This window comes from Trichechus manatus, unplaced genomic scaffold (genome assembly GCF_000243295.1).
Source record: "Trichechus manatus latirostris isolate Lorelei unplaced genomic scaffold, TriManLat1.0 scaffold00153, whole genome shotgun sequence".
Taxonomy (NCBI): Eukaryota; Metazoa; Chordata; class Mammalia; order Sirenia; family Trichechidae; genus Trichechus; species Trichechus manatus.
In genome coordinates, this window is record NW_004444089.1 from 3,885,010 (window position 1) to 3,896,524 (window position 11,515).

The window sequence follows — 11,515 nt, forward strand, 5'->3', positions numbered from 1 at the left end:
TCTGACCTTTGACTTCTAGTCCCAGCTGTCTGCACTAGCTGTCAACGTAAGGAAACCTGGTCACCTTGTCTGACCTTTGACTTTTAGGAAGAAAAATGTTCACCGTGATAGATAGTAAAAATCTTGAATGTTTATATCTCCTTCTGAAAAATCTATGTATGAGAAACATTTCAGTGTACTTAAACTGTCATTTGAGTTTTTGGTTGCTAACATAGAATTTAGGAGCCCTGGTGGTGCGGTAATTAAATGCTTGGCTGCTAACTGAAAGGTCGGCAGTTCAAACCCACCCGTGGCTCCTTGGGAGGAAGACCTGGCAGTCTTCTCCCATAAAGATTGAGGCCTAGAAAACCCTATGGGACAGTAAAGCTCTGTCACATAGGGTGGCTGTGAGTCGGGATTGACTTGACGGCAGTGTTGTTGTTTTTTTTGCGTCATAGGAAACCCTGGTGCTGTAGTGGTTAAGAACTGTGGCTGCTAACCAGAAGGCCAGCAGTTCGAATCCAGCAGGTGCTCCTTTGAAACCCTATGGGGCATCTCTGCTCTGTCCTATAGAGTCGCTGTGAGTCGGAATCGACTCAGCGACAGCGGGTGGGTTGTTTTTGTTTTTAATAGTATTTAGTTCTAATTAAACAAACAAAAAATATAGAAATTTATATTTTTGTAATGACATGGGCTATACTAATTTCAGATCAGAAGCATTTCTTATTACACAGTGAATTAAAATTTCAAATTAACCATGATAACTTAGTTTTGGCTTTATATTCCAGTCTTACAGATTTCATGTTAGAATAACATATATATTATATTTGAGCTAGTCACTTCACACATTTTTAGCACCATCGAGAAAATTAAAGAAAAAGGTTTTTCATAATAGTAAATATGATATTCCGATGTGAGGTTTTCATTCATGATTTGCTTATTTTTCACTTGGTTTTCTTGTTCTTTTCCGAGTAGTCTTACGTATAAGACTACGTATAGTGTTTATCTGAATACTTTGGGGATCATTGTAGTTTCTCTGTTTCCCCTTCCTCCTTCTCTTCCTTCTACGACTTATTTTAAAATTGCTGCTTATGGATTCCCTCTAGGCTCAGCTGTCATCTGTTTTTTAATTGCAGTTATTTTGCCAATTTCTAGTACTTCAGTCATTAAAACACCTGTCCTAAATCTTGCTTATGATTTTAGTTTTAATGTTGTTCAGATATTAGACAAAGTGAGAAATGAGATTTGTGGGGAACCAATAGCTTCATGGTTTAGTTTTCCCAGTTAATTCTGGGATAATCCTATTTTGTAAGAAAGTGAAAAAAAATTTTAAATGTATGTTAAATTTCTTAGAAGAATTACCTATGCAGTTTTTGTTTTTTCCTAAAGAAATGGCGGTACTGCGGTCTGTTGATGTGTCAGATTCTTGGTCTGATGTCTCTTGGGATATTGGTGCTGTCCTTATTGAAGTAGAAATGTTAAAAAACCAAGGAGGAATGGAAATATATAAAAGAGATGGACTTTTTTTGAAACTTTCTGTTTAATATGTATGCGCCAGCTGTTAGTTAAATGTTCACCGTGTATGAAAAGAGTCCATACATGTTAATTTCTGTGGACTTTTCTTTCTAGCATAATATTTATAATATATTGCCACCTCAGTTACCAACTTCCCAAGATGAAATTGCCTAAATTTTAAGATTGTTTTGGAATTCTGTTGAGTGTGGAACATGTGTTAATTCTTCAAAGTTAGTTATGAGCATCTTCCCACAACTTACAAACACCAGGTTTTACCCCTTTCTAAATAAAACTTTCTCCTAATTCTGCTATTTCGTTAAGGCACATGCCTATTCCCTCCCTTTATACCTCCAAGGCTCAATCTGCATCCTGTTTCTCTTACCTTGTACCCCTCACTCCTCATTACTCCTGCTTTGTTATTTGCCCTCATTGTTTCTTCAGAACGCCCTGTTAACATCACCCAGCCCCTTATCCCAGTCTTGGTTGTCTGCCTCCTTTCTGTTGCCTCTCACCACTCATTGCACCTTTACATTGGAAACTCTCTTCTTTGGATTCTGTCTCCTGGTTTTTGTCTCGCTTCTCTGACTACATTTTCTGGCTCTTCTTCCTCTTGTGTGTGTGTTCTGTGGGGTTTGTCCGTGGCCAGCTCCTCCATCTATATGTTCTTCTTTGGCCATCTCATCTTCTATGTGAGTGACTCCTGTGCCAGCAACATTTGTCTCTGGTTCCATTTCAGATGATAAACAGAAATTTCACATGTTTATGTTCCCTGAATATGAGACTGAATTTATAATCTTCCCAAGTCTGTTCTTTCCCAGCATGGAGAGCCTGAATAAATGTTAAATAAATCTGAACGGCATTTCTTAGACTTAAATGCATGAATCCTATTTGACTCTGCTTGTTCCTGCACAGCACTGCAAAAGTCCAGAAAGTCTGCCTGCTGATACTGCTTCTATCTCTCTTCTTCACACCCTGTCAGTCACTCCTGTTGCTGTAACCATTGTTAGCACTCACTTGGACTATCGCGAGACTTTCTCCTTACAGAATGAATTTCCTGAAAAGGAAACAGCTCTGGTCATGTTATTTTCCTGTTCAGAAGTATTCAGGGGCTCATACTGGTAAAAAAAAAGAAATGATACTACTTTTCAGCCTGACAGTCAAGCCCCTCTAATATTTGGACCCAAATAGACATTTACAAATCTTATTTAGCACACTACCAATTTACCTGTCCTCATTCATGTGTCTTGTACTTTGCTATCTTGAATTTTCTTCTCACCCTCCCATCTCTACACATCCAAACCCAAACCTTTCTGCAAAGTGAGACTCCAACACAACCTTCTTCACAAAACTTTCTCTCATTCTTAGAGCTGGAAGTGATCTCCCTATCCTTTCAGTTCCCTAAGTATTATGTCTGCAGTCCTCTTAGACGGACTGAACTTTGCTTTGTGCTTCAGCTACTCGTGTCTGTCTGTCTGGGTTAGTTCTCTGATTCGAGTTGAGCCTCTTTCAAGGCAGTGCTGTGTCTTGCGGGCCCTCACCATGTATTTGAATTGAAAGTAGGTCTGGAGGAGTCAAGACTTGACAATATGAATCTTGACATAATTTAGTAATTGCTTAGGTATTTTGGAATTTGAATTCAGTCCACCATCGGACCTTTCCTCGGCATTGCTACGTGTTGTGCTTTGTTGTAGTTTCTGGAAATACAGAGGTGAGAAAGTCACGCCACTGCCGTCAAGAAGCGGACAACGTCTAAGGAAAAAGTGAATGTAAATAAGTGTTTGTAGTATAATGCGATACACAGAGTGAGGGAACTGCGTACAGGGACTAGAAGTGGTTCTGAGGATAATTATACAGAGAAGGGCACTAGACATGAGTTTGCTTAAGATGAAAAGCAGCATTAATTTGATAGTCAATAGTCAATAAAAGCTTTGATTGGAATTTTATCTTGGGGTAGAAAACTTTCTAGTATTAAACACCATCTTTTTTTCTCTTATATTTATCCAGTTATTGGTTATAATTACAGTCTCAAAAGAATCAAATGTTTGCATTTTTGAGAGTATAATTTTTCTGATAAAATCATATTACCATATCCTTTACTTCACATTTAAATTTTATAACACAGCCCACTCCCCTTTGCAGAAACAGTTTGCAGGCGTCCTCAGCTCCCAGTGGGCCCCTTTTCCTTCTTTATTCAGATGTTTCTCTGGAAGCACCTACTGTCCATCATTTTTGTCAGTTTTCTCTTCTTCGGTTGTTAACTGTTCTTCAGTTGTTAACTGTTCTTCGGTTGTTAACTGTTCATCGGTTGTTAACTGTTCTTCAGTTGTTAACTCTACTTCAGTTGTTAACTGTTCTTCAGTTGCCTTGCCTATAATTTGACAATTCTTCCCCAACATCACTTTGAATGACTTTTTGAAATGGTACTGCTTTTCCCATGATTCACAGATTGACTTTGTAAATAATTTGCATTGTATTGATGGATCTTGAGCTAATAGTGAGAAAGGAGCAAAAAACATAGGCTTGGGTGGGGATGTATCTAAATAGGGAGCGATATTTGAGTGGAGATTAATTTTCTAATGAGTGGTCTATAATTTTTTAATAAAAGGTCTGTTCATTTGTGAGTATATTTGTGATACGTTGACCTTTACTTTTTTAATGCAGTTTATAATTGTGTTTTCATAATAAATACTTGGATAAGGAAGACCTTCCTTCCCCATGAGAGTAGTACTGAGGAAGTTTTGTTGAGTGTGAGGTTGGATTTGCGGTTGCTGACATGTCGATTCCAACTCAGACAATATTTCTGTGAAACTTAGATTACCATTTTTAAAGTAGGTATTTGGTATTATAATAAACAGAAGTTTAAATTAAAGAAGATACACAAAATAAAGATTCAAAGAGAAGGGCAAGATGTCATGAACTAGGTTTTGAAGAAGAAAAACTAAACGATCATTCCAGATAGAAGAAACAGTGTATATAAACTTGCAATAGTGCGGAACACATCACATCGTATGTGAATCGGGTGGAGTAAAGTATACTGTATTTTTACACAGATACGGTGCGCCTTCTGTGTTTGTCAGCCGTGCCCGCCCCCTGCGAGGTATTTTCATAAGCACAGCTATGTCGATTTATTTTACATGTTGCTGTAAGAAAAATTAGCAAAGCACGCTTATGAAAATACCTTGCAGGCGGAGGGGTGGCTGGCAAACAGATGTAGAAGGCGGGCATTATTTTCATAAAAATACGGTAATCATAAAGATCTTGGTAAGTCATAAGTAAGAGCTTGGGCTTTTTCCTATAGTGTAGAAAAAAATCTCATGGTCCGTGTGCCAGGTCTCGTGCTAGGTGTTAGAGATACAAAGATGCATGAAGACATAGTGTTGTCCTGAGGGAACTACCATTGGTGCATGAGACGTTTTCAGACCCTACGCTGCGTGCTGTGCTGAGACGTGTGCAGAGTGCTAAGAGAATGCCAGCGTGGGTGCAGGATTCCGAGCCTGGGCTGCTTTCTGGAAGATGTGTGAGCTGCCTTTAAGGAGTAGGGCTCAGCTGGGCAAGTGGGGCTGGGCGTTCCTGCGGGGAGGAGTACAAAGAAGGCAGGCACAGAGGTCACCAACAGTGTGGTGTGCCTGTTGAGCCAAAAGTAGTGTGGTGTTTCTGAAATTGATTAGTAACTCTTACCTTCAGAGCTGTGCATTTTAATCTGAATAGTTTTTTAAATGATAGAACTAAAATATATAAATTGGGCAGTTTTATCTTGCTCAGTAAATGAAAGGCTATATATATGAAACAATGAGTGTTTAAGCTTTTTTTTTTATGTCTTGTTTGTTTAAGTGAGGATGGATTTATATTTACGAGTTTTATCTGGTTTGAAAGTTTTCTGACATCTGTAACTAGTGGTTATTCGGACCCAGGGGGAACACTCAGACTTGACGTTACCTTGAGTCTCAGCATGGCAGTCATGTGAGCCAAGCAGGGGTTGTGGATAAGCTTGCTACAGTCTGCCCTTCTTTTATGTTACTCTTAGCTGCCATGGGGGTCATATCCGGGATAATTTTGTCTTCACAGGATGAGTGCTATCAAGTAAGACAAGTGTTTGCTCAGAAACTTCACAAAGGCCTTTCCCGATTACGGCTTCCGCTGGAGTACATGGCCATCTGTGCACTGTGTGCGAAAGATCCCGTAAAGGAGAGAAGAGCTCACGCCAGGCAGTGTCTGGTGAAAAACATCAACGTCAGGCGCGAGTACCTGAAGCAGCACGCCGCCGTGAGCGGTAAGCCTGCAGCCTGCCGGCTTCCGGCGCGTAGAACGCAAAGTGATGTCACCGTTCTTTATCAGATTCTCATTGGGACTCAGTAAATAAGATGCTACCATTTTTCAGTAACAGCTTTTCATTTAGAAAGGCCATTTTAAAAATATGAATGCATGGCTATTTAAATATCAACTCGTATCTTGATGTAAATGAGTAAGTGGCCAAGGAAATGAAACAGTGATCTCGGAGGTACTTTGAATGGAAGAATAAAATCTGTACATTTATACAGATCATCCATGCACTGTCTTCTAGTTGAAGAAAAGTCCAAGTCTTTGGTCTTTGTGGATTGACTGTTCTCCCCTGTAGCTGACGTGACTCTCAGGTCCTGTGTGCCTGTTTTTAAATCTGCTCACGTCACCCCGTCCACATTAGTCCGTGTGCCTCGCTGACTTGTATCGCTTGTTACAGCATAAGATCTACCCAGTTAGCCAAGTCAGAAATCAGAGGTGTTCATCCTGCCTTCTTTCTTCCTCTTGGCAGCAGTCACCCAGTCCTGTTAAGTCCTCCTCCATGTGTCTTGAACATCTCTCCTCGCCTACTGTATTTCTACTGGATTATTGCAGCACACTCCCCTGCGGCTGCGCCTCACTCCTGGCAGTGTTATCCTTTCAAAACTCATGAGATCACATCACTTTTTGCTTAAAATATGTGTTGATTCTTCATCCTTATCTGATGAAGTTGAAGTTGGCTCCTTGTGATTCACTCTGAGTTTGGATTTCCAGCTTTCTCTCTAGCCGTTCCCTGCTGTGAACCATGGGGCACTTGAAATGTGTGCTGCCATCTTTTATGCTCTGTTGTCCTCTCTATCTAGTAATTGCCTCCCCCTTCCAGACAAACAAACAAAACCAAGGAGAATAGTTTGCACTGTTGAACTGTTGTCAGTACAGCTTCAATGTGGCCACATGGCGGTGACCGTCTTACCCTGTCTTGCTTTTGGAAGCAGCGAGGGCTCTGGAGTCACCCCCACCTCTGTAATGTACTGCTTGTGTTTGGGCAGACCACTCAGTCTGAGCCCTGAGTTCCTTATTTGTAAAAATGGGTATGTTTATACTCATTTCTTAACGGTTGTTAACGATGATTAAAGAAATAATGAGTATGGAGCACGTGGCATGGTGCATGGCCCCCCGAGACATACTCAGCGTTAGCTGTGCTTAGCTCAGTGCACCTCTCATTGAGGTGCGTCTTCTGTCTCTGCCGTGCTTCTGTGTAAACTCCTTACCTAACCCTGCTCACCTTCACGGCTTGGTTCTTGCGTAGGCCTGGGACATCATCAGCACTCAATAACTTTCATTTCATTTGCGTTTCACTAAATTTTGAACCTCCTTCTATGCTTGCTTTGAAATGAGTGGTTTACATACAGACTATACTCTTCCAGTTCAGCTCTAGAAACAAAGAAAATTTGGTGCCTTATTGATGCATATAAGGTGCCCTGGTGGCGCAGTAGTTAAGCACTTGGCTGCTAACCGAAAGGTTGGCGGTTTGAACTCACCAGGCGGTCCTCAAGAGAAAGATGTAGCAGCCTGCTTCTGTAAAGATTACACCCTTGAAAACCCCATGGGGCAGTTCTACTCTGTCCCATAGGTTTACTATGAGTCGGAATTGACTCAACAGCAACGGATTTGGTTTTTACTGGTGCATATGATATTATTACACTTCAGGTGGAACATCTGCTATAAAGTTTTATTTTGAAAATAGGAAATATAGAAGAAATTGTTCATAATACCAATCTTGATCTTTTTGAATATCCTTTGTTAAAGTTTATTAGGATTACCACTGACTTCTCCAAAGGAAAGTGCTGATCTCAGTCAACAAATTTGAGGAAAAAATATTTGAATTTAAACTAAGAAGGTATTTCTTTGTTTTTTAAAATTTGCTAGAAACTAATGTAAGTCGATTCCTTTTTATATCTGTTCTGTTAGAAACAGTATTAATGTTTACTTCTATTTTTGCACCATATTGACTGAAAGATTTTAGTGGAAGTTTTGCATTTTGCTTAGCAGCTTATAAGCAAGTGTTAACCATAGGGTCACTCATAATATTAGGAAAACTAGATGTTAAGTCTATCAATTGTAAATATAGCTTGTTGGGGGTCACTTTTTCCACGTGCATTTGGAAACTGAAATATTTGTCTGTGTAACAGCAACACATGTATTTAGTAGGCGTTTCAGTATGACATATGATATGTGGATGGATGGGTGAATAAACTGTTTATGATGTACCTCAGCACTGAGCATTGCAGGGTATTTCTCTCCTGCTGTGGTGTGGTGACCTGCTGGGATACAGGAGATAGAGCATCACAGAGAGCACGAGAGAGAGTGCGCATAAGATTTGGTTTTCTAACTCAGATTTTTTTGTTGTTATTTTGTTTTTCTTTTTTTTTTTTCCAGAAAAATTATTGTCTCTTCTACCAGAGTATGTTGTTCCATATACAATTCACCTTTTGGCACATGACCCAGATTATGTCAAAGTACAGGATATTGAACAACTTAAAGATGTTAAAGAGTAAGACTTTTCCATCCCATTTTCATGTTTTCTGAAAGCTGTTTTTCCTTTGCCTGCTGCTAATGGGATCTTAACTATAATTAATTGGCTTATTAGATTTATGTCATTTCTTAGGAGTTTAAGGTTCTTTTCTTTATTCCTTTCTTTTCTCTCTTGTTTGTTTGTCTTTCTTCATACCATCTTGTCACATGATTTCTTGTGTATTTTCCCTAAATTTAACTTAGCACACTTATTTTAGTTTTGTTTCTCTACCAGTCTGGCATTTCTTTTATATTGAACAAATCTATTAAAAGTTTCCATTCTAGTTTTTATCTTTCCCCACTTCCTTCTGAACTCTGTGTAGATATTCACGTGGAGTGAATTAGTGCTCTCCTTCACTTGCACAGTGAGCACATTTTTCTTTGAAGTAACTGTCTTCCTCCATAGGAAGAGAGAAGGGTTTAACTGAATAGTGGGCCAGGTTGATAACCAGAGAATCACTCCCACTTCCTACTCCCTTGGTGATTCTCTAAGCAGAGTTTAAGGCAGTTGTGATTCTTTGTAGATTATTGCTCAGAGACTGAACAGACTAGATGTGCCTGGGTGTGCAATAGGAGGATGTGGTGGTACTTGGAGAGACCTTCATAAGACCAGCAGAGTTCTTTAAATACATTGGAGAACCTGGTCCTCTTTCTGTTATAAAGAATGACCTTTGTGAGTTATCAATTGTTACGCCTTTAGCTTCCTGTTAAGGAAAATAACTTTTTTTTTTTAATAGCATATTTTATAGATAAATAATTGAGATACTTCATAAAGAATAAAATCAAATTACTAATAACTTCTCATACCAAGGGAAGAAGCTATTACTCTCCTTTTGCCACTGTTTACATTTTAAAAAAAATACACAATTACCTCTCCCAAAGTGAGTTCTGTGTTAGTGATTATAACTAATGAAAACTTTTAAGCTGTCCTTCTTTATCAGAGAACATTGGCTTTTGAAATAAACTATTCTTGGAATTTGCTAGACATTTTAGGCTGTATTTCTAAAGAGCCCCAGTACAGCCATGAGTAAAGTGAGCCAGTCTAGAAGAGCTTATATTTTTCCCCTGGAATACCTGCATCACATTTCTTTCTGTTCCTTCTGCCATTACTTCTCTCCTGTGTGTATCAGCTGTGACTCTGTCCCTTTCTATCTGTAATAGAGTGACAAAGCACTTTTGGCTCTTTATTGAAAAAGATTTTATGTAATTAACTTTAAAACTGGGATATGGAAACTCTCTTTTAGTTTTTCTCTCTTAAAAACTGTGTGTAGTTATCAACCATGACCTTTTTCCTCTCTGATTTATTGATGGAGATTCTTAGCGATTGCATAGGGTAGTTGTATTCTCTTGAAGACTTCTAATCAGGCCGATAGTCAGTCTTGGGTATTTGAGGCCTCACTCTGTCCATGACCCGTTTACTCCTTTAGGCAGTCTTCTGTCCCTGTCATAGCCGGGGGTTAAGGTCACTTCATTCTTGGCACCATTGATGTTCCTTTTTAACCTACCTCCCTGGGAAAATGAGTGAGACTTTGAGAAGGGATCTTAGGAACTCACACCTATGTTGCTAACCTGTTGTAATATGTATGTGGGGCGTATTTTTTCCCTTGCTGATTTATAGCTGTTTCTTTTTTTTTCATTTTTCCCTGCTTAGAGTTATAATCTACATTGTAAATTTGATATTTAGAATTATTGTGTCTGTATTCAACAAAGCATCTTTTTTCTTCTATATTTCTTCTTTTTTTTTTTTAGATGTCTTTGGTTTGTTCTGGAAATACTAATGGCTAAAAATGAAAATAACAGTCATGCATTTATCAGAAAGATGGTAGAAAATATTAAACAAACAAAAGATGCTCAAGGACCAGATGATGCAAAAATGAATGAAGTATGTAATTCCTTGTAAAAATAATTATGGTTCCATGTTGATTTGAGCATTTAGGTGTGGGGTTTGAAACTCCCGTAGTATTTGTAGACAACATCAAATGGTCTTTTTCTATCAGTAAGACGTTTACACTGACTATTGTTTTCATTAGTTTACTAGTTATTCTGGATGCATGTTCTAGAATTACTCCTAATTCACAGAGCCTAAGATGCCAACTTAAGTACCTCCCCCTTTTTTTTTTTTTAATACCATTGCAGAAATTGTACACTGTGTGTGATGTGGCCATGAATATCATCATGTCAAAGAGCACCACATACAGTCTGGAATCTCCTAAAGACCCAGTGCTTCCAGCTCGGTTTTTCACTCAGCCTGACAAGGTAGATATTTTATGATGTGTTCTCAGCACTAGGTTGTGGGATGATCAGGAGGGATCAGTATCAGGAGCTAACCCACTATCAGGACATTGAGTCGTTTCCAGGAGTCTTGAAAATGTGGTTGAAGACCAGAATCTGGGCCAAGTTGGAGGGTGCAGATGAGGTTCATAGATGAGTTAAGGTGATTTGCAGTTTGTGTGGAGAGTTTTAAGGTAGTCTATGAGCACAGGCAGAAATGGGATCAAAGCATATGGATTTGTTTGTTAATGGCCATTGATCAGACTGGGAAAGAGAATGCTGATAAAGTCTGAAGATACAAGCCCTTGGTTGGGTTTATAACTGAGCCTGAAGTTACAAGTCCTTGGTTGGGTTTATAACTGAGCCTGAAGTTACAAGCCCTTGATGGGGTTTATAACTGAGCCTGAGGAAATAAGCAGAGACACTGGGAATACTACAAGTCTGTCCCCAAACTCTTCTCCATAAAACTGTGTTGTGTGTGATGCAAAGAGGTGTTTTTCCAGAATCCCTCTCGGAGAGTCATCATGTACCTAAGTACATTGAGTAACCAGGAGTTCTGGAAACCACCACTACCACCTTCTTTTTTTCTTTTTTTTTTTTTAAAGCAAAAAACCAATTAGGTCTTTTGGGACACTAACTTACTTTATGAAGTACCAGTATATAGAGAGATTTGGAACAGCCTTGTAGGTTCACCCAGTAGCCAGAGAGGACTGTCTGCTTTTAAGCATTTGCCTTGGTATGAGCAAAATAGCAGTAGAACTATGTGTATGTTCCAGTCTCTGGGGAGATTATTGCAGAAGTGGTAGTACATGTAATACAGTCCTGTACACATGGTCCCTGGGGAGATTATTGCAGAAACAGTAGTACATGTGATACAGTCCTGTACACACGGTCCCTGGGGAGATTATTGCAGAAGCAG

At 39.2% G+C, this 11,515-nt stretch overlaps 1 protein-coding gene across 7 annotated transcripts in view; it reads left to right on the top strand.

The window, feature by feature from the left end:
* The window catches only part of PDS5B (PDS5 cohesin associated factor B), a 122,547-nt gene that overhangs the window by 91,043 nt on the left and 19,989 nt on the right, over positions 1 to 11,515 (top strand). For all 7 annotated transcript variants that reach the window (XM_023740355.1, XM_023740348.1, XM_023740350.1 and 4 more), the window contains 4 exons: positions 5,560 to 5,764; positions 8,191 to 8,305; positions 10,075 to 10,207; positions 10,462 to 10,581. In XM_023740355.1, the coding sequence (XP_023596123.1) occupies positions 5,560 to 5,764; positions 8,191 to 8,305; positions 10,075 to 10,207; positions 10,462 to 10,581 (573 nt within the window). The remainder of the gene's footprint in view (positions 1 to 5,559; positions 5,765 to 8,190; positions 8,306 to 10,074; positions 10,208 to 10,461; positions 10,582 to 11,515) is intronic.